Source organism: Phoenix dactylifera, chromosome 9, assembly GCF_009389715.1.
Source record: "Phoenix dactylifera cultivar Barhee BC4 chromosome 9, palm_55x_up_171113_PBpolish2nd_filt_p, whole genome shotgun sequence".
In the NCBI taxonomy this organism is placed as follows: Eukaryota; Viridiplantae; Streptophyta; class Magnoliopsida; order Arecales; family Arecaceae; genus Phoenix; species Phoenix dactylifera.
In genome coordinates, this window is record NC_052400.1 from 21,024,570 (window position 1) to 21,048,877 (window position 24,308).

At 39.9% G+C, this 24,308-nt stretch overlaps 1 protein-coding gene and 1 long non-coding RNA gene across 2 annotated transcripts; both read right to left on the reverse strand.

Moving 5' to 3' along the window:
- Window positions 1-3,614: 3,614 nt before the first annotated feature.
- On the reverse strand, window positions 3,615-22,167 carry LOC103709628 (U-box domain-containing protein 34-like). The gene is made up of 13 exons (XM_039130604.1): window positions 20,658-22,167; window positions 17,787-17,846; window positions 16,171-16,257; window positions 14,441-14,444; window positions 11,229-11,403; window positions 11,009-11,130; window positions 10,799-10,914; window positions 6,964-7,085; window positions 6,539-6,870; window positions 6,241-6,342; window positions 5,273-5,701; window positions 4,306-5,055; window positions 3,615-4,218 (listed from the first exon to the last, which is right to left on the reverse strand). The coding sequence occupies exons 1-13, from the start codon at window positions 22,013-22,015 to the stop codon at window positions 4,024-4,026; spliced, it is 3,852 nt and encodes a 1,283-aa protein (XP_038986532.1). The 5' UTR covers window positions 22,016-22,167; the 3' UTR covers window positions 3,615-4,023.
- On the reverse strand, window positions 13,320-15,697 carry LOC120111953. Its single transcript, XR_005513472.1, has 3 exons — window positions 14,407-15,697; window positions 14,122-14,296; window positions 13,320-13,773 (listed from the first exon to the last, which is right to left on the reverse strand). It is a non-coding gene; the product is annotated as an uncharacterized LOC120111953 (long non-coding RNA).
- Window positions 22,168-24,308: the final 2,141 nt, after the last annotated feature.

Consider the following 24,308-nt stretch of genomic DNA (forward strand, 5'->3'; position numbering starts at 1 on the left):
TGAGTTCATTAATGAGTTTCCAAAGTGAAAAACGGCGCATCATGCAGCATGCGAGTCTAGTCCTTGATATCTTGATAATAAAAAAAATCATATTTTTATTATCATATTTTTAAAATAAAAAAAATTGATAGCAAACAGGGTCTCAATGATTGTTATTTGTCTTTTTTAAAAAAATATAATGTGCTTGTGAGAAGGAGTTCAAGTATCATTGATGGCATCATTATTTCTTTCTACAAAACAAATCACCAATTACTCTTCTTAATAGGACAGAGTCTTCAGCCAATTACATCCAAGTGAGTCCTTCATATGAATTTCCAAAATATCGGTATCATGCAGCATCAGCTGTTTGTAAGCCTTTAGTCCTACTCCTTGGTATGTTGCCAAATTAATCCAAAAGTTATACATCTGAATAAGAAAGTGACCTATCAATTTCTTGGACAAGTCAGAACATTTCCATTCACCTGCTAATGAAATAAAATGGCGACCATTTAATACGATCAATTTTAATCCTAAGAATGCAATGCCACTCTTTGCTTTAATGCTGAGGTTGGACCATTTAACAGTACCCCTTATAGGGAAACAAAGAAAAAAAAATCAAATTATAAAAGCTAAATAAACCTTACTTCTATTTATTAGGAAGAACAAAGTTACCATTACAATCAGTTCGATTCCATACTTTCAACTCTTCCATTCCCTCTTGATGATGAGAATGCAATAAATAGCAGGAGCAGAATAACTGGCAATAATGCTGCAATTCTTCATCTGATTTGTTTCATTTTATGTATTGGCACCACAAAGGTTATAGCACTAGAGCTAGCAACTGGGAAAGATTTTGGATACCTACCAAGCAACTCAAACAATCAACTCTATTCAGGTATAGTCATACTCTGATGCAAACCTTTTCCTATTACCATGCAAAAATGAAACATGAATTCATAAAGCCGGTCGATGTATCCATAAGAATATGACCTCCAAAATTTGACTCTGCTACACTGTAACCAAATGTTTGACAATATTTGTACATTTGAATTCCTTGCAAGGCTCCTATATAGAGAAACAGGAGCATATAAGTGCTAAGATATAAAAAGATCAAGGTGGTGAGTTGTTGGAGTTGAATGATCAATGGCTTGCAACCACCAGCTTTCCTTAACCCTAGAACAATAAGAATTTGTTTCCACTAAATTGCTGGTAGTTGTCCCAAAATGTAGGAGTTAACAGGACATGTTAATCTAATATTGTAAGGAAACCCATGGCATATAGTAAACTTAGGCTATGGAGAAAAAAGAAAGTAAAAGCTCCAAGTCTTTGCAACACTTATTTGAATTCATACACCATTTGACCTGAAACCCTTCTCAGACCATCTCAAACCATTTCTAAAGTCTAGCATTGCCACCATTAAGAAGAAAGCCCCTTAAAGATATTCCAAGTATAATTATCCGAATCACAATATTCATGTTTAGAGCTAAATAATCAGTAACCGAGTAGAGCAAAAATAAGCTAATTATATATAAGTTCAGATTGAGATGTTTGCTGTGCTTTTGATCTTCTCTCAGAATTTGATTCAGCTACTACTTTTCTTTCCAGTTCGTGGCAGATTTAATTCCACTTTCTTTGCAAGTTTCCCGAACCCTGGCTTACGTTTGCTTCCCATTGTTCCCTTTCACCTTCCTTTCAATCTTCTCGGAAACCAGCGGGCTTTAGCACTCGTGGTTTCTTGGCCTCTGCTCGCGTCGAGCTCGGCTTCCTAGAGTTCCTCCCTCCCACAATCGAGACCCATCTCCGCTTAGCAAGATGCTATCTTTCTCAAAGAATCCGCTTCCCAGCATCAGAAAACCCCAGCCAATCCGTACTCCCCTTCAAAACCTCGGGTTCCGACGGCTCTTTTCGATCCAAGAACGGATTTTTCTTCTTCTAGGGTCAGCGCCGCCTCCTCCTCGGTTCCGGTAGAGCTCCGGAAAAATGTTGTGTCTGGATCGCCTACTTCCTCAGGGAATCTCCGATCGGTGGAGACGTTCACGAACTCAGCCTAAGAAGATATCCTAAACCATTTCAAATAACTTCCTAATCTATTAATCGTTTTTTGGGCATACCCAGATTAAAAAAAAGGGAATAAAATTGATTTAAAAGAAAGACTTCCTAATCTATTAATAGTTTTCCATCAAAGAAGAGAATTGGGAATCTCAGTGAGTGGTAAGCCTTATCTCCTACGACTAATAGACTAGAAAAAAACAATGGCAAGACTGATAGTCTAACAATCTCTACGTTGTGCCATTTAACACAAAAAAGAGGCATTTCATGTGTAATTATGAAGTACTTTATACAAAGGGTTCATCCTCTCCACTTCAAGTGAACTGGAGGGGTTCAATTTCCAATCACCAGTTGTCCAATGGCCAGTGATCGAGTAGGATGGAGATGGCATGGAATACATATCTAACAATGTCATTCATCACCAGCCATTATGCCATACACTGACAGTTGATGCAACTTGGATTTTCCCAATTCAATCTGCAATAGAAGAGGGCCCCGGCTCTAAATGTGATCTCGTGCGCATAAAGTCGATCGATCGATACATTAGGGTTACCTAATCATTCTATCCTCCTTTTTTTCAATATTCATCATTTGACGATGAGGTACATTTCATAGGATGGTAGTGCCATTTTGTCTCTCCTCGCTAGCTAATCTAACAGTGACTTTATTTTCTTTCTTTTTGAAAAATTTTTTATATCTATTGCCTTCAAAGAGTCTTCCATGTCATGAAAATTATTCAGGATATTTTTTTCAGTACCACTATAGAATTGAGCTACTGATTATATGTATTAAAAACATGGACTCTAAGTTGATGATGACCTTTTCTTAGCATGTCGCAGACCACGCGAAACAGCTTTAAACGGAAGTCGACGAAGATCATAGCTTAAAGTTCAGGACTATCGAGTGAACGAACTCCCACTTCAAGCAACATTGCAAATCACTGGCTCAGTCCAATTAGGCATGGTCAAGTTTGAAAGATTTTACTGATGGTTGGGCAAAGAAATATAAGAGAAATAAATGACTAATAAGCAATATGTCTTATGTAGACAAAAATAAAAAGGATATTATTAGAACCATTACCTTAAAATATCTACTAAGAACCGTCGCTGAAATGATAATGACATTTTCCTACCAATAAAAGCCCTGTCAAATATGTATTGATGGCGATAAAATGTTTCAGTAGTCATTCATATTGACTTCCAGTGTTTTCCCCCTCAACCCAACAAACCGCTGCAGGAGTAACCGATATATAATTTAAGGAATAAAACAGCACTATTGGATGATCAAAAAAAAAAAAGAATAGGAAAAGGCTGCATGACAATGCCATCAAGCAAATACAATCAGCAACCTTAGCAAACCTTATGGAAGGCCTTTCCAATTATATGTATAGTTTTTAGACATCTCTTGATGGAGCTGCTAGATATTTCACAGATCAATCAATGCTCTGGACAATAACTCTTGCAAAAATCTTAAGGTGGCTTGCGACTGTTTTTGTCTTTCTTTAAAAAAAAGAGAGAGAGAAAAAGTTGTGAAGAACTAAAACATTGAAGAACTCCCAGTATTCCATTCCAAATACCAAACAAGCATGAGCAATTTCATGAAGCACTATTTTACTAATGGATGCAGCATCATCTAACTGTCTTTCACATAAATGCAGCACAATCAGTTACACTGACATTTAATACTAAAATTTCAACATACATTGCCTAGTCTATCAATTGCTGGAGCAATTTCAAGAAGCTAATCAAACAACTTTAGAAAGATGCCATGTTTCTATTTATGAATAACATATTCTGGTTATGTCTGTGCTAACCACTCAAAAGGCAAGACGCAAGAGGCTATTCCATATTTCTATATAGAGAGGCAGCATTTGGCATGCACTTTCCCCATACATCAACTATTTCCCATCTGCATCACCTATATAAATCCTAATCCAAAGCCTTTTCTTAAGCTTATAGCATGATTATATACAGTACATCCAGCAGTCTCTTCTTTTCAGGAGGTTAGGAATGCTGCATGGGACCTCCATTCTTGTATAGCTGAACGCAGTGAATGATTCGGGAGTATGGAGGTATGAGAAAGCTTAAGTTTGGTAACAGGAGATATCTGATGTTTTCCAAGCCATGCTTTGATTGCTCTGCATTCATATGTATATCCATCAGCAGCAACATAGGGGTCATCCATTACTTCCTGCATAGAGACAAAGATGATCCTTTGTTTTTTGGAAAAGGACACAGAAAGAACCAGAAGACCTGTATTAATGTTTGAAAGTTTTACCTGTAGGATGGGACAGAGATAGTGGCTAGGTGCATAAACATTGCACTGTCTCAACTTAAAACAAACATTTGCCATATATATAAGTTCTTCAAGTTCTGGCAGAACCTCCAACTCAAGATCTGGCCTATCCCTGCATCTTAGTCTGGAACACTTCAATGCAAGCTTTGCTAATTTCTCTGCCTCCACAAGTGGCCAATCTGATATTGATTTGTCAAGAACATCAGGGAAAGAACCTCCTCTAATTGCATTCTCTACATTTAAAATAAGTCCTTTCGGATGTTTTGCAGTCAGCAATTGAAGGGCAATGATTCCCAAAGCATACAAATCTGACTTTGGTCGGACCGTGCCAGTTCGTTGATATTCAGGATCCATGTAATAAAGTGTACCAGCAAGAATGGTTTCTCTGTATTCTGTGAGACCATCAGGTACAATATCTGGCAAGAGTTTTGCCAGTCCAACATCACCAATCTTGCTTACATAATTCCGATCTAACAAAATGTTTCCAGGTTTCAGATCACGGTGAACAATAGGCTCAGGCTTGGTTCCATGTAAAAAAGCAAGTCCACAGGCCACTTCAAAAATAATTCGAAATCGGATAAACCATGGGAGTGGCTGTTTGCCCTCCCTGTAAAATAGCTGATCTTCCAGGCTCCGGTTCTCCATGTATTCATATACAAGACACCCACTCTCAGGGCAGACTCCAAGCAGTAAAACCATATGGGGATGACGAAGTTGGCTAAGAATTTCGACCTGTATAATATTTGATATAAACAACATTATTTTCTTCTCTTCCACCAGGCTTATGAGGGCAAGAAATGGTCAGGAAAACAAAATCAAATAAGTTAGGCTTTACATCTTATTAAAATAGTACTCCAAAAATGAAGAAAGGAGAGAAAAATTTTTGATGGCAAATATAGCTTATTAGTCAATTAAACAGAAACTCAAGAATTGTAGCCTTGTAGCATACCTCTCTAAGGAACTCCTCTTTCTTGTCACCTGCATCCTGCCGAAGAACCTTGACAGCCACTGGGGTGTGGTCAAGGTTGCACTTGTATACATCACCATAACTTCCTTCACCAATCTTCTTGGCATCACAGAAGTTATCAGTCGCAACCTCTATTTCATTCCTTGAGTACCTTCGGCATCTCTTGTCATTTGAAAGAAGGGCATGCACTACTCTTGATTTCTCTGACGACATATTGCTGGCAACAATTTCTGCTTTATGTCTGTCCAAAGCCTCTTTTGCAAGTAATTGTCTTGCTTCCTCAACTTCTTTAATGACTTCCGAATGCTTGGCCTTCTCTTCTGCTGCAATCTGTTTTAATGTTTCCTCTCTCTCTAGCGCATCTTTCACTTTCTTTGCCTCCTCAGAGCATTCAGCAGAAAGCAAGTGGACCTGCAACATGCGACAATATGAATTAGAATGTAGAGAAATGAAGAACAAACCTGAGGAAAGGATGAATTGGCAGACATGAACGAGGGTGGTGAAATAAATGTTTGGGGAAAACCAATTTATGAATGAGTAAATGGGAAAGAGAAAAGAAAGAACATCTATATACTCAAGATTCCGGTATAATAAATTGTTTAAAATATGCATTATAGTCTAGAAATGGCCCAATTTAAGATGTGGTCAAAGTTTATGTCAAAGGGGTCAAAAAGAGGAAAGACAAGCAAAAACTTCTACAAAAATAAAAAGGTAGGAAAAAGACAAATTCTAAATGAAAAGGGCCTAGAATAGGAACGGCTGGCAAAGTTGGAATCATGAAACAGGAGAGAAATCTGTGAATACCTATCCATGAACATGAGTGGAAAACATAACATAATTGGTCCTTCTGCCTTCATATGATAGTGTATTCATATTTTTGCAAAAGTCAGGAGAAATAAAAAAAATCCAACTTTAAAGTCAGGGGCAATAAAAAGAAATCCAACTTTAACCTTTTTCTTAGCATGGACCAGATCTTCACATGCTCGGTTGTACATTGCAAGAGTATTCTGTAACTCTTTCCTCAACTTTACTACTTCAGCTGGAGCTTCGGACTGCATAGATTATCTAAATTAGCAAATGTTAGCATTATTCTTAAAATTAATTTATCATCTAATATGTTGTACCACATATTGCCAAAGAATTATTAAGACAAAAACTAAAAATTAAAAACAAGACTTAGTATAATACTAGTCAACAAGCAAGATGAAAAAAATTCTTCAAGCTGCAGCATAAAAACAATTCATTGACCTCTTTTGTGGAGTGCGAAATCACAAAAGGAATGCCTTTGAAAGAAGCCATAACATCATATTTCCTCCATGTTTGGGTATTGTTATCCAAGTTTCCCTGACCTCCAGTACAAGGTAATAATGGTGCTTTTTCTGAATTTTGGCGAGCATTAGTAGAAGAGCTGCTATTGCTGCGGGCTTGAGAGTGTGAACCAACATCTATCTGTGCTGATATATGGGATATTCCATTACTTTCCGAACTAAGTATAGATTGCTTATCAAAAGTATTGTTCATTCTCATTCGATCAAATGATTTGTGACTAGTTGTTTGTATTAGCATACTAGTACTTAGCCCTGCAGGAAGAAATTATCCAATCATGATATATTCAGAGATGCAAGCGGAAGGTTGTAACAAACTAAAAGTCAGAAAAAAACATTTGCAAATACCATCGTTGACTGATTGATAAGCAAGTTTCATAGTGAGCTTCCGCCGTGACACGACAAAAATATTGCAAGAATTTGGGGCAGATTTCAGGATAATAGTCGGCACATTTGGGTCCTTTATAATCCTATAAAATAGCAATTAGAAAGAAAACATGTCATTTCCAGGAACTGTAAGTGAAAGCATAACAAGAGGAGAGGGGGATTAGGACATAACACTAACAGCAAATAAACAAGAAGAACTAATGTGCTTCAGTATTGTAGAGTTAACAGTTACTGCAGATCAGCTAAGTATGCCAATACCATCAGTTATTAGTTAAGGTGACAAAGATCTGATTCAACGATGGCATCAACATCGACTCAGGAAAATATGAGATTTAGGCATCAGCTATTAAAAAAGAGAAATTTCAGGTCCAAAAAAATGCAGGGAATGGTGCTTTAGTGTTAATATGAAAGATTAAAGAGCAAAAGTACCTAAGTGAAATTCCAGAACAGTAAAAACAGAATTTTTAACCTAAAAGCAGGGTGTGATATGGGGAAGGGAAAATATACCCAAAGAAATTCTTTTTTTCAAGGGAATACAACAAAAGAAATTAAATGACAAAATTATTACAAGGGAAAGCATGAAGAAAACCAGAAATACTACTTTAATAAGAAGAAAATAATCACTTGTGAAATCTTGACTTTAATGCAACTGACTTTATAAAGAGTCTCTACTTGTAAAACATGACGCTGCTAGTGTCAATAAGAGTGGAGGACTCACTGACTCACCAAACAGCAAGATTTTGTTTCCTCTTGGTTTCAATTGAACTTGGATGTGAAAAGTAGAGTTGCACTTTTGGAGTTTGAGTGATTGTTAAAACCAGTTGAAGCATCAATAAATAGCTACAAAACCAGCTTATAAAGAGAAGCACTTAAGCAGCACATGGGCAATCGTCTATGCAGCAAAGATCATATATTTATGTATTCTTGCAATCAAGGTTCGCCGTACCGGTACCGGTCAGCGTACCGGTGGCAGCCCGGACCGGTACGAAACCGGTCCGAACCGGTGGCGTACCGGTCCGAACCGGTGGCGTACCGGTCCCGAACCGGTGTCGTACCGGTCCCGAACCGGTCCGAACCGGTACGGAACCGGTTCTTCAACAATAATCTACCGGTACTGGATTCCACGCTGATCCGGTACCGGTCCCAGGCCGGACCGGTACGTACCGGCCCGTACCGGCCGATACGGACCGGTACGGCAGACCATGCTTGCAATTCTAGCAAAAGCATGCTCATAAGCACACTAAAGGAAGCCAAACATCACCAAAAATAATCAAAGGAGATGTTTGCACGAAGCTTTCCTCACCAATATTGCCAGAAAAAGGAGTATTTTTTAGTCAATAAAAGTGATAAGATGGGCGTGATAGAAAGCTTGTTTGACAAGTTAATGGCAAGACGAGTAGACAGGTGCGCAAACATGCCACCAGCGTTAATACAGTCAGAAAAGGGGTGATCGAAGGAAGGATAGAAGAGTAGCATGGGTCTCGGTAACTTGACCTTCAAAACCTTTTATCTCGCCACCATCACACCATTGTTCGAGGAAGATGGATTGGGATAAAATATAGACTGGGCTATGGTAGAAGAATTCTAAGTTAACACTACTCTTAAGATACTGGAAAGTAAAGAATAAAGTAAAGCTAAGGTAAAATAAGATTCTTTAACATGGATAGCGAAGGGTGCATCGTTGAGTACAATTCCACTTATTTATACTAAGAAATAGAAACTGCTCATTCTGATGGTTGCTATCCACCTCTGACCTCCACTCCTGGCAATTCTGATAACTGATATCAGTTATCTTCCCACTACGCACGTTCGTTATTATGGTCGCTCTGCATCAACTATCAAATCAATAATCATATTTTATCAACCTTGGCTTATCCATATATGGTTTACATTGGTCGTCTCTCGTTATTTCGGCCTACACTACGAACTTTATATTTGAAAATATCTTTAAGAACGATTCGATCACCTCGGCCTATTCCTTCTTCCAACCATCCGACTTCATATGCCTTGAGTTGTGGATGATCACGGTCAAGTCTTGATGTTTCAGTCTGCCCATTAGTATCATGGCTAAATTTTGCCTCTTTGACCGATACCTCCACTTTTAAATGGAATTTATGGTGGCCGAACCTTATCCAACCCAGTAAGGGTCACATGACTTCCATCTACCTTTACTCCATCTAACCTATCCATATGGCGCTTACTCACAGCCTCCAACTAGGTTGTTGAGATGGGGTGTAAATAGAAAAGTCATCTGGGATGGCTTAAATATATGTATATAGACCAAAGAGAACATACTATTGATGGGTCACTAAAGCTCATTAGAAACCAAAGATATTTGGATGAAATTGATGAGCATGGATCTGTTGACACCTCCATTTTAGAGGACTCAGACTAAGGTGGGAACTATGTTGAAGTAGAATTTGTAAATCTGGTCCACAATCATTAGGAATAAAGGTTGATCATTATCATGAAATATTTATACATCAACTACAAGTATGGCTGAAAGAGAATTGGAGGGATGGTTTTCTATAGAAAGATGGATTTCACAATAACAAAAAACATGTGTATAGTGGAGCAAAACCCAAAAATGGCAAATATAACAGAAGAAGAACAAGATCCTACAAAGATATGAGAACAAGACCTTACAAAACAAGAACAGTATTAAAAATGTTTAAAGCAAAGCCAAGCAACAAGATGATGGAGAATGAAACAAGAAATTATAATAAATCAACTTCAAAATAGTACAAGATGTGACGCAGATGGTTGTGGCCTCTCTGAACATAAGTTTGCAAAAGTTAATTTTGAGTTAGGGATAACGTGAAGAGTTTTGAAATACAGTGAATTGGTTGGAAGTTTATATAGGTCTGAAAAGACGGGTTGATCTGCTCCATCATGATAGTAGATGAGGGATGGACATTATTCCAGTAAGGACATCTATTAGGTTATCCGTCCCATAGACACAAATTCGCAAGGGTGATCTGTCAGAAATTCTCAAAGAAAGTTTGAACTCAGTTTCACTTATTCTTCTGGAAAACAAATGCTAAGGTTTCATATATGGCAAAGGAAGTGTCAAACAAATCTCCTAGGATACTTTGATGCTTTTTTCTAATGCCCTTCCATTTACTAAGTTGGTAGACAATGTATTGATAATTAAAAATCAGGTACTTTGTAGCTCTTCCATAAGGCATGATTAGATACCTTGCACCACATTCTCTCCATGCTTCATTCTTTTCATTGCTACTACAATGTTTTATGTTACTTGTCGAAAAAATTTAATTTTGGCAAGTCAAGAATTGCAACCAAAAGAGCACCCAAACGCCAATTTATTTGCTACCTGATGCTGGGTGCATGGCAGGAGAGAGTGGATGAGAGATTAAAAGAAGAATGAATGATATCTTTTTCATAGTTAAAGATAGCATAATGAAAAGAAAAGGAAGAACTTTCTTAATAACAGATTTTCCATCTTTTCTTTCCCCTCTCTATGATTCCAGTCTCCCAACAACATCAGAAAGTACTGCGCTGTATCTCCATATAATATAATAAGTCCCACCCATCTATTCACATTTTACCTAATTTCAAGCTTCTCTAACTTAATTATTTTTTAAACTACCTAATTTCCAGCTTCACAAACTTAACTATCTTTCAAAATCCTGAAACTGGTGAATCAAAACTCAGTTATTATTCAAGCCCAGTTGACAATTGTATAGACTCTTGCTGATAAATATATAGTTAGGAAAGGAAGAAAGACAATTTGAAACAAATTTCTTGCAGAATTATGCTAACAAAGGAACCACACCTTCTGATCCAACTAATGGCAGAGGATCCCAACACCAAATTCTTGGTGCCCGAATCTGAAACATATCTCAGTAGAGCGGCCGCAGGATTCTCTCCATCCAACACCAAAGTCTCAACCTAAAGAACAGAGCATGCTCGATCTTGACTCTCAGAAAGATCAACAATCCTACCTTTACGAATATTACGAGAGCAAGAGACCAAAAAATCTCACATTTTTGGTGCCGCAGAGCCTCTTAAACGGGACGAAGACTTCTTGGGACTTCAACTTGAGATCACTGATGTACATCTCCACCACCTCGCGCTCCATTCGCTCAATTGGGACACGCTTTCCGGCTGCAGAAGAGAACCAAAACAAAGGGTTATCGGGTCTTCGATTCGATAGGGACGAAGAAGGAGAAGAGAAAAGGGGGAGGGGGGGGGGGGGGGCTCACAGGGGGAGGGGATGTAGGAGACGGGGGAGATCACGTGGAGGAGGAGGACACTGTGGGCGTGCGGGACGAGGTTCGCCGCCGCCCAGCGGACCGCACGGCGGCTCTTGCCGCCGCCGCACACAGCGATGGCCACCGTCGCGGCGGCATCGCCGGCGACGCCCGCCATCCGCCGCCGCTAGAAGAGAAGCGGAAAACGAATACGGGGGCGGGGAGGCGGCTGGAAGGGATTGGCGAGGAGGCCGAAGGTGGTTTTCTTTCGATTGGGGTCAACCGTAAGTCAACCGGATGAATCAAGTTTCGTATTTGAGACCCCAAGTTTGAATTACTAATTATCTTCTGGTTCTTATAATATGTTTCCGATAAATACCGCAGTAAACCATGTCGGTCTAAATTACATGGTAAAAAACATACCATATTATATCACTTTGGTATTGATGTCCGATATAAATAACTCGAAAAAAATTTATATTATATTAATACTACACTAATATAGCATCGTGTGAAATTTGGCATCGAGATGACGAATCTTACCGCAAACAGTCTCGAAACAGCAAGATCTAAACTCTATTTATTTTTAATTAAACTTAAGATGAGTTTATTTAAAATTTAATATTTTATATCTAAATTAAGCCTATCATCAGCTCTACTATGAATATATAAATAAAAGTATTTTAGTTTCTAACCACAAGTGATGTCTGATCTTCGTGTAGAGACTACAGATGGTTTAAACTCCAAAAAAAGTTAAAGAAATTATTTTCAACTCCCTATATGAACTAGTAAATATTTTTTGAACGCTAATCACGAGTTCCCAGAAAGATGGCGAAACCATTTGTGATCTCCGGATAGAACTCGGCTTCAATGCGTGGAACTCCATCTCAATATATTAACAAAAAAATTATAGTGCAAATTACAAAAAAAAATCTTCTAAGAGTAAGAGATAATTATACTTATGTCCGGCGGTTTTTGTAATTTAGTCAAATTATATTTAGGTCTACTGATTAATTGTTAAATATTTAATGCCCAGACACAAGTCTCATCCAAAAACCACAAGATGAATGGTACTGTTCATATCTGTCATGATGCCCATTAGCTTGACGTTATATGTTATTAATTAAGCAGATGCCTTGTGTTTATATCAACATCAGGTCAATAAATATTGATTTGTAATATTATATCTATGATTGGTCTTCACTGGCATCTCTAACATGTGGTTGAGGAACTATCTGGGAGCCTTCTATTTTAAATTTCTGAGATTATCCAAATATCCACAACTCTCTGTGGTGTAAAACATGCATGGTAGAAGATCTACAAACCATTAGCCTCACTGTGCGTGCAAACAAAATTAGAAACCGCATAGAATATGGCTCGAGAGTTGCCACTAGTGATGCACAAATAAAAAACAAAAACATTTAGTCACCAAGAGCTAAATAGCCATCACGAACATGAACGCGCTAGATTTTTTTTTTTTTGATAAAATGGATAATTCATCTAAATCTCATATGAATACATCCAATGGAATTGGAAACCAAAACATTTGGAAAAGGGATGGATACATTCACACTATTAGTCCACACCACATCGCCAAAGTGCGCTGCCAGAAAGGATGCAACCCAATTTGCCGCTTTATTAGTCCACAATAGATATGAGTTGTTTGAAAGGACGTACAACCCTAGCACATTGCCAAATGGTCCCCATCCCCAACCTGCTCCCAGATCCAACCAATCATTGGAGCTGAATCCCTTTCTAGGTGAATGAAGTCCGCTTGCAGGTAAAGCTCGCATAAATGGTGTCTGCCTAGGCTGCCCTCAACTCAGCACTAGGCACATTGACATCGTGAATCCGACTCCAACCAAGAATGAACAGGTGAGAATCCAGACCTCCGAGCACCTCCACTAATACCACCATCACTCACACTACCATCAAAATTTACTTTGAGGAAGCTCGAGATGAAAGCTCCCATGAGATGAACCGCATCCTAGATTATTATTTCTTCACCACGAGTGCTTGGTGGCATTCAAGGCATTGAATACCTCAAGAGATCAGCAGCTACCCATCTAGGTATTAATTCTCTAACAACGTAAACAAAAAATAGGCCTGGAATTATCATTACTTAGATTGCATAAATACCAGTAGATGTTACAATTAATTGAGCCAAGAGCTCAGGACAGCTTGACTTTTAAAAATATGCAAATAAAAGCAACATGACTCGATAGACTCCTACCTCACCAGATTAGGAAACTTGAGAATTATCAATCAGATTCGGATCTGTTTCCCAACTCTGTAAGTATATTCTTTTTATTAACAAAAAGGAAGTCGTCAAAACTTGAGAAATTTTTGCATAGTTTTCTGCTTTGAAAGGTATACCTTCCCTTCTTGCTTGCAATTTCATTCTGTTGCCAAAGATGGTGAATGCGACAGCGAAATCCAGAACCCTCGTCAATACTATCTTGCCAGCTATCATGTTGTACTTTTTCCTAACAATCCGGGAGCAGCTCCATTGTTTCATCGCATGGGATCGCCGGTGTTGACCAATCCAAGTTTGAACCTATTTTAAAGAGATGACGTACCGTGTTAGAGATGCAGATCAGATCAGCATTTAAATAACAGAGATGACCAGCCATTAGATCTAGTCCTACTAGAAACAACACCTTCTTGGTCCAAGCCCGAGAAATTATATTCTGCCACCAAGTGCACCACGCCAATCACCTCGGCTTGTTTCTGTGGGCCCACCGAAACGAGCCGAGGTGATTGGCGTGGTGCATGCCATGTTGGTGCATGCAGAATATAATTTCTCATTCAAGCCCTTATGCTATTTTAGCAATTTTCTTATCAGTCCAAACACTCGGACATTCCAGCTAATAGTTAAATAACATTGTTGCTGCTGAGGACTGACTTGACCCTGATGCCGAGCAGGGGAGATGCTGAAAGGCTCGGTGGTGAGCAGCTCGGATCGCACGAAGCAACAGTTTGGAATGGATGGTTACGTCTGGGGTCCTGGTACGCAGCCGAGCTTTGACTTGAAACAGCAAAAACGAACTTGCCCGAGTGTATTGAGGATCCTCCAATGCCTAAGTCAGAAAGATACTCAGAGAACAAAGGAGGTTCTTGTGGGTGACAAACACCCTTTAACAAAAGAGTTGAATGAGAAAAATTAGCCTTCAGCAGTGTATTGTTTTACCTCTAGAACATCCTTACGCTTGTATCTGCAGCACCTGCCTGCACATTTACAGAAACAACTCCACTATAGATTGCAAGTCAGTCAGCAGCGGTATGCGCGTCCCCTCAAGACATGGGATATTCTAACACCCAAAACCACCTGAGCAAAGAAGATTTATTCAGCAGATTAATATATAGCTCAGCAGGCCAGCAAAATTATCCTTGAAAGCGTCCAAAATAACTCCTTTTGTTTGCATACCTACCTGCAAGCACATACTGTCCCATTATGCAGTGATCAAAGGTAGTTTAGAAAATTTGGAAACAAAATTAAGCCAAATAGATAAAATATGATCTTGATATCCAAAGTACTGCAATTTTAACCATATCCATATGTTTGTCAAACTGATCCAACATGCATGACAGGTTCAACATGTCGATCAGAACCTAACATCCTGCCATTTCCAAATGTGGTCGAGTTTTATAGGCATGCCAATTAACCATGTCAAACTGCAACTTCAAGGAATCTGTTCACCTGAAGTGGAAACCGGCCATTCTTGAAATATGGAGTAACTGTGTTTTCATGTGATAGCTATGTATGTCCATACCAGGAATTGATTCAGCTTAATCCACTAAGGATTGATAGAGTCATTGCTTAATCAACCACAAACCACTCATCAAACTTCTAGTCCATTCACCATTATGCATGGCCTAAGATAAATTGGTACAAATACACTTGTTTCACACATAAGCAAGTATGTTTATCGCCATTAATTTGGCAAAAAAAGTTTTCCCGGACATGCCAGCCATAGATGTCTGATCTAGGTAACGAACAACAAAGAAAAGCAACAATTGGACATCTCAAACATAATAATAATGCAATTCTTATACCATCTAACTTCTTGATAAAGAAGAATCAGGCACATGCTAGATATGTTACTAGGATAGATCAACTAAGGTTCCTGATTATCAATAGCCTATCCTTACAAGTCCAATATTGTCATGCATTAGTAACGTGATCCGACATAGGGATATGGTGCCCATATCGCATTACTGGACCACTAGTGAGTCAGGATAAACTCATTTGTTCTTTCTGTTCCCACACAGGCTTTATGTTGCAATTTGGTCCCCCATCATTCCAATGACCTCGTATAACCATTATGAACTAATACACTTTCAAACTGTTGACCTCGTAGACCCTCACTTGCATACGAATCCAGTAAACAATTATGCTCACTATCAAGGATATGGTCTAGAGCATGGAATGCCGTACCGGCCGGTACGTACCGGTCCGGTCCTAGACCGGTACCGGAACCACAAGAAAACCGGTATTTTTCCTTTTTTTAGCCGAACCGGCCGGTACGGAGCCCGTACCGGTCGGTACCGGCCGGTACGGAGCCCGTACCGGTCGGTACCGGCCGATACCGCTTGGTACCGGCCTCGTACCGGTGCGAACCGGCCGGTTCGCACCGGTACAATTTTTTTTTTTTTTAAGAAGGCGCTGTGGTTTTTGAAACCACCGCGTACCGGCCGGTACGTACCGGTCCGGCCGGCCACCGGTACGCCGACCGGTACCGGTACGGCGGACCTTGGTCTAGAGTATCATAGTCGATACACACTGTTATACAGGTTTCACCATAAATTTACTAACATTCAGAATACACTAAGGTATCGTGTCTTTCGGGTCAAAGAACCACTCACAGGCTGTGCAACCCAATTCACACTATAACTCATTATATTGATTTCCAAGAAGGATTGCCAATATTGACTATTCAATGTGATAGCATACCTGAGTGTCAATGCGATGTCACCACCTTTGTGAAGGAGGAGCTCCACGTAATCACTGTACACCTCGACAACCTTAAAGATGCGATACCTAACATCACCCACAGCTCTAAATATATTTTGAGTACTCAGGAATATCCAATCCTCTTTGCAATAAACACTCCGACCATTTGGATAATTCCTTTGGAATACTTGTGGACTCTTTTCTAGTTCTAATGCCAATGTAAGATACATATCCTATATTGTTTAAGTGATCGTGGAAAGGAAAAATCCACATATTAATCCTTATAATGTTTGTAATTACAAGCAAATGGCTTTTAGGGAAACCTACTCTAAACCATAGGTTAGACTTTCTGATGGAAGGCATTCAGAGAACAAAGTAGAGAATCAAACAAAGGCTAATACCTCATATTTCACTATTGCAGAAAGCAAACTCTATCAAATTTTAAAGAGCTTTGCAACAATACTTGATTGCATAAATGAATTTTCATAATCAATGCAATAACTCAATCAAGGGAATTGAATAATCCATTGCAGATTATTTCATTTCTTGATAATAAATAATAGTTCGTCTGGATTCACAAAAAAAGAGCATAAGCACCTGCCTCGAATGATGGGAAGCATGGATTCAAATAGGAATAGGTATAGAAAACTGGATCGTAAAAACCAGTTATGCCAAAATAATGGTTTTAAGTTTCGGTAGTTGCCTGAGATCTGTCAATACAACTTTAATAAGTAAAATTCCAACATAATGGAAGCAGCCATTAATAATTATCTGGAACCTCAAACATATGCTTCCGCCATGTGAGCAGTGATTAGAAGCTTGCAATGATCCGAATCTTTTGTATCTACATATGAAGATTTAGCCTTAGTTTTGGATCCTAGATGACTATTAAACTTTCATTGACTTCAAGAGAGATTATCTACCAAAATTGATCAAGCAGCAAAGAAAACTAGCTGTGAGTTTTCAAACATAGACATGAACAGTGCATACACAAACTTCCTGCCAGTTTCTGTTAATAGGCAAAATGCAAACATTCACCTTCAGAAACAAGTTTAGTTACAGAAACTTTTGAAGCAACATCAGAGCAGGTATAAGAACATCTAAATCTTACTAACCATTGTCTATGTTTACACAACACATCAAAGAAAAACAATGAAAGCTGAAAATAGTTAGCAGAGAATCAAAATATGATTTGGAGTCTTATGTGGTTCAATAGTCAAGGAAGTGCCAGATAAGCCCTACTAGTGTTGCTCTAGCTCGCATGCATCCTATTAAAGGCTTGCTTTCCCTATTCTCTGTATTTGAACCATCTTCCAGAGCCTTGTCGTCATGCAAAAGTTCTGCAAGTTATACAGTGCTAGTAAAACAAAAAATGGCAACTATGCTGGAAGAGCAGGATAATAAGAAAGCACCATTCTAGTAGAATCGGAAACTGTACTTTGACTGGTTCGCCGTCGTTCCACTTTTATCCTCATCACCACTGTCCTCTACAAGAAGATGCAGACAGTTTAGTGGAAGACTACTTCAACTTTCATGTTTGCTAATATTTTGCATGACAAACATAAATTACGGGCAAAAAACAATTTGATTGAAAGCCTTTTCAAATATTAACATACAATGCAGCACCCTGTTTTAGGCACAAAATGTGCCTCTTACTTTCAATAACAAAACTTATACTGAACAAGAGTGACTAGAAGATAACTTTCGTTAAGACAATATCCTTCAGTGCATATTATTCCAATCTTATTTCAAAGAAAATGTAATTTGGATTTCTTATATTTTAATTGTGTGCACATATCGGTGTGTTTGTATGTACATACACATGTACTCTATATGAATCTATTTATGTTATGCACAAACATTTGATAGAACTTAGAAGAACTGGATGCAATAGCAGAAGATTTTTATTGCATACAACTTGCAGCCCTGGAGTCGGGACTCCCGCTCATGCATCTTTCATGATCATTCTGACTCAGCAGTCGTAAGGCCTCATCTGCTTTATTTATATGCTGCACTCTAACCTCTGAAACAATGCACCTTCCTTATAAAAAAGGTTTCTCAATTTTGCACGTTTGGCTATCAGCATCTTCATCATTGTCTCTTTCTGAAACATAAATTGGAAAGTATGAGAAACTGAACTTCAAAGATTTAGCTAAAATCTCTAAAAATAAAATGTGAATGATATATTGGAGGAAAGCGAAGTGCAAAATCAGGATGGTTTAGCGCATTCCTCGGCATTTATATTATGCACTATAGGATGGGATGTGTGTATTCCTAAAATAGTGGCAAATATGGCAAACTCAATAGCTTTACAACAAGATCATATGAAATCTTATCTATACAAAATGAAAAACACATGTAACATAACAAAAGTAACCTTCATTATTATATTGCCGTCTGATTCCTACAGTCCTGCAATTCTCTCAAATTTCAAAATTTGCTGTTAAACAGCAGAGTTCTTCTTGGAGAATTTTTCTACTACTATCATGCAGATCCAAAGAATTACAATATCATGTGCCAGTCAAACTACAGCAGGAGCGACTGCCAGATGCCTATTGCTCAAAGCAACATACGACAGCCAGATCAATATATTGTAATATCACCCCCTAAAAACAGTACTCTTCATTCCATTCTATCAACCTTATCACATTAATAGGAGTTGCTTCTTAATTTAAACATTCCTCTTGTAGCCCTATCACCACCGCATGCACTGTAATTGTCGACACTTCTTCAAACTGACCTCCATTTGATCGTGACTGGTCGTAAAACAAACACTAGCCAGCTCATGTTTCTTTTTTGGCCGTAAAACACTCTTCTAATGTGCCTCCAGGAAACTGCCAATGACCTCATAACAACTACCGTGTGCTGCCCATCTGCAATTTAAATGCATGAGTACAACCTTAGCTATAACTGCCTAGATGAGTCTAAGCGTGCAGACCAATGATGAACACAGCATATTCAGGCAAAAAAATCAACAGCCCATGAAAATTCTCTTTATTTAGTACGGTGCCTAAGGCCTTGTGTAGGAGAAGTACAACCCAGGTTTCCTAAACCATACAATGCTTGTATGCCTTCCACCTCCATCACATTTTCTTAGTTACAAATAAAATTAAAAAATCTCCTTATCCTCCTTTTTCTGGTATCCCCTTGTTTGTCCACTTCAAATTTACTGCAATTATCCCATTCAGGGATCTCCTCACAATTAATCAGCTTTCTTCTCCTCTACCCTCCCAATGGTCAAGTAATCAAGAGATAATACATGGATCTTCCAAAACATGCCACGAGAAAAGGAAGAGCGCTACTATTTATAGTGCATTTGACAAACTTCATTCTCTGCAGTAATATTTTGCAGCAATAATGCAATTATGTATTTTTATCCAAAGGAAATAATGTGATCCTGTATGCATACATCAATAATCCATTTTAGTTAGCATCAGCGCTTTGACTAGATTGATTCTCTAATCTGATTTTCCAGTTTGTTCTATCCTTCAATCCCCCCCCCCCCCCCAAAAAAAAAAAGGAAGGAGGGGGGGGGGGACCCACAAATAGAAAAAGAAACTTAAATTTGATTTGATCATGGAATTAGTAGATTTGTGCATGTTTGCATCCTAAATTCTAAATTTAAATTATTCCTGATTGGAGAAACATCATCATTGCAAAACTATGAGAAAGTCAGGTATTTTCTAAGTTCATCTGATAAATGAACAGATGGAACTAATTCATCCTGATATGAAGACAAAGATGGTGAAATAAATCAATTCATGTAGAAACATATGCATTCATGGTTACACATATAGGGGGAAAACATCGGTATTTTCAACATGCTGGAAATTTAACCCGTCCTGCCTGTAATATTCTGTCAAAAGATCTTTATTTTTTCCTGATATAAGACAAACTTCCAATAATCACCAACACCATGAGAATTAACTTAGTTTCATTTCTTTGCATGGTATATACTTCATGCAACTGCGTGAAGCAAACCAAGGGATCTGTCCTCATTACAAAATTTATAGTGTTATGTAAGTAACTCATACAGGTGTCATTAAGCATTCGAAAGGTCATATCAGTTCTTATAACCACCAAAATCTAATGGAAATGCCGGATCAGGAAGGGGGGGAGCTAAGACAGAGAACAACAACGATTTATGTGATGAATCTAAGGCATGCTGCAAAATAATTCCACGAAGCTTAATTTCCTTCCATTTCAATTGCTTTTATCACAAGCAAAATACTACAAAAGATTACCATCATGATACAATCTAGCAACTTTGAATGGTCTCAAAGTGTCCAATCTTGAAAACAAACCAAAACATTATGCCAAGGTACATTCTAATAATCTATTCCCTAACTGACCAATCCTTTCTTGTACAAATTAAAACCCTAGCTATTGCAGAGGCCATCAAATCTCTTCCTGAAGCCCCTTATTTCCTTCCCATGGTTGACAACAATCAATCAAAAGAATTCCAATTTCCATATGATAGCAAAAACTACAAGAAGGCCGTGCCAGCAAGGCCATGATGCAACAAATTATGAGCAATGTTATCCCTAGCCTGCATCGCACTCACCGATCGGAGGCCATTCTCAGGCAGCATCTCGTCGTCCACCAGCTCATAACTCAGCTGCGGTTCCAACTTCTCCTTCCTCATCTCACATATGTTATGAAGAACGCAGCAAGCCCCGAGCACCACCGGCAAATCTGGGAGCTTTACCTCAGTCCTCTTCTGCAAGCAGCCCCACCGCCCCTTCAGCCTCGCGAAAGCCTCCTTCGCCACCCTCTGGACCTCCCCAACCTTCTCATTGAAGGCGTGCTGGGTCCAAGTCAGGTTCTTTTGGGCGTAGGGCACCAGCACCCAGTCCATGAGAGGGTATCCGGCGCCGCCGACGATCCACTGGTTCTGCAACAGGCCGCCGCTTCCTCGCTGGTAGAGCGCCGACTTCTCGAGCACCTGGTCGTCGGGCAGCGACCCCGGCCATCCGATGCAGACGTCGGTGAAGACGCCGTCGGGGTCCACCACCCCCTGGACGGTGATGGAGTAGGAGGTCTTCTGGTTGCGCTCGGTGTGGCGGTGGTTGAAATAGGCGGCGACGTTTACCTTGGGGGCGATGATGGGGATGTGAGTGGTGTACATGGATCCGACCACGTTGGGGATCCCGGCGAGGGCCTCGAAGCGGCGGGCTGCGGCGGCGGCGGCGGCGGGGTCCGGCCACTGGAGGAATTTGGGCATGAGGACGGTCTTGATGGCGGAGCAGACCTCGAGGACGAGCTTGTGGCAGGTGGAGATGCCGAGGCCGAAGCGCTTGGACACGACGCGGAGGGGGTCGCCGGTGGCGAGCCGGGAGACGCATACAGCGATGCGCTGCCGGACCGGGATCGCCGCCCGGAGCGTCGTGTCCTCCTTGGCCACGGCGGCGCCGAGCTCTTCACAGAGGAACTCGAAGGTGGCGCGACCCATCCGGAAGGCCCGCCTGAACTCAGCCTCCGGGAAGTCCGGGTGGTTGCACCGGTCCCACCAGTCCCGCGACCGCTCCTTCACCCAGAGCCGCCGTTGGTGGTGCGGCGACGGACCTCCACCGCCGCCGCCAGAGGAGGTGGCGGCGTGGGAATTGATGGTGTCAGAGTCGGAGTCACCACTCTCCCGGCAGGAGCTGGATCCTTTCCTGCCATCAAGCGGATTGGGGTCCGCTTCGGCCGGTTCCTCGACCCGTTTCCGCTTTCTATTGAGCATCTCTATCTCCGACGGCGGAGAAGGGGCGGGGAGGCTGGGGATAGCGTCCTGGAAGAAGGAACAGTAGTAGGAATAGTCGTCTTCGAACAAGTGAAGCAAAGAAGTGGGAGGGACGTTCATGTATAAATCCAGGGTGGACGCCTTTAAAACAATCTCTCTTATTACTCGTAGTAGAGACTGGAGAGTTTGGTGCTTCGTTCAGCAAGAGGGAGAAGAGAGAGAGGAATCGGAGAGCTGAGAGATTGGATGGTGGGTGAAGTGGGATGAGGAAGTTGGGGCGGGGGGGCGGTTTACATATGTTATGGTGAAAAAGCGTGTGAACGCGGTTTGTGGGGGGTTTCTGAGGAAGGCGCGAGGGGAGGAAAGGGGGCTGACCGGATTTTAGTATGGCGAACCGCGGCTAACGCGGATGGAAGGAATGGGACGGGGACGGGGACGGGGACGGGGACGGGGCGGGATTAGTTGGAACTTGGAATGAGACGGGAAGTGGGTGGGGTACACGGATGACGTGATCCCATGACGATAATTTGGACTTAAGAACAACAAAAATTATTTTGGTCATGCATTCGAAATGGGAGTATATAACGGACTTTCTATATTTTCATATTCCCTTTAATACTTATTTTAAAGAAACAATTTAAAATTTTATTTTTTTTAACTAACCGAGCCGCTATTTCTGTCATTAAAAAATATTAAAAAATTATGTATAGTATTTTTTTTGAACGATATTTTTTTACTGTTACTCAGCCCTCTATCAAGCTACTATATATATTTAGATAAATCAATATATAGTTTCTGTAATACAGTGTTTACTAGTATACGATATACGGCTAGATGATACACATTTAACAAATTAGTCATCTAATAATCTAGTACATACTTTTAAGTAAGTTAATACATAGTTTCCAAAACATCATGCTCGCCGATACATATTGCATTGTGAGATAATACATACTCGTCAACTTTTTGGTATGTACTGCAAGCTTTTTTGATACACGCATAGCAATAATCAAATATAGATCTTCAAATAAATTGATACATAATTTTTAGAATATGTTTTTTTATCAGTACACACTACATGACTAGGTGATACACAACAAATAAATCAGTTGTTTACTTATTTAGTAAACCAATACACACTTCTAGGTAAGTCGATATATAATTTTCAAAATATGTATTCATCGGTACCGGTATATATTTTCCTAATTATGTCTAAAATAAGAAATTGTATATACATCATTTCTTGGATTTCATGGTCTCTTAAATGCAAAGATCTTGAAAAGGAGGAGGGATTTGGAGAAGAAGAAATATATTTAGAAAAAGAAGTAAGATCTCACGGATGGACAAGGCGACTGGATGAGGAAGATGATAGATTGAGAGACTTGACAATGAAGAAAGAGAACGAGGATGGTTTCTTATGGCGCATGTAATTTCTATTTTTTTGGGATGGGAAAGGGGTGGGTTAGATTACGAACTTACGTGACTCACATACTCTATTGGTAAGAGAAGTCCTGTCTCTATTAGGCCTTTGAATTCTTTTTCTTAAAAATGGCTACTATAGAAAACATGGCAAAATAGGAGTTCTATCCTATATAATATTCTACGGTGTCTAGGCCTGTTAACAAGCCGAGCCCAGCCCGAGCCTGGGCTCATTTCACAGAATCTCGAGCTCGGTTTTGGGCTCAGATTTGGTACCGAGCTCTGTATTGGACTTGAGCTTGTAAAGCTCGTTTCAATTACGAGCTCAAGCCCGAGCCTGAGGCAAAGAAAACTTGATCGATCATTTGGATCGACTCACTCTAACAGAAGCTTCACAAAATCTGCATGGAGTTGTTCCAATTCTACTACTAAAGAGAGCAGTCCCTCGAAATGGGCAAGAAACACAAAGAAAACTCAAGAACATAACAAACAAAACTCATTTCACATGAGAGGAGGGGTAGGAAATGAGGGCCTTGGCCCTTGGGTTGGACTTGGACACAGGGTTTTCAAGTGAGATCCAGATCTGACTGTCCACAGTTCCGTCGGTGGCGCGATCTCGACCGTCGGATCCTATAGCTGCCCTCTCATTTGGTCGTCGGTGGGCAGTGTTAAGTCACGAGTTTCGTTTGGGCTCGTGGGCTATTCGGGCTCAGGTTTAAATAGGCTTATTTTGGGCTCGAGCTCGGGCTCTTTTAACGAACAAATTGAGCTCGAGCCAAACTTTTATCGGACCGAGCTTAGGTCAAGCCCGAGCAGCTCGGCTCCTTAATAGATCTAACGGTGCCCATTCTATAGTCTTTTGCTCTACACAATATGCACCACGCTATTGTTGCACTATACCAAACAAATTTTCCATTTTTGCGAGTCTCATTCATTATGCAACTTATTTGAAAGAATTTAGATCCTACACGAATTATATTATATGGCTCTGCAC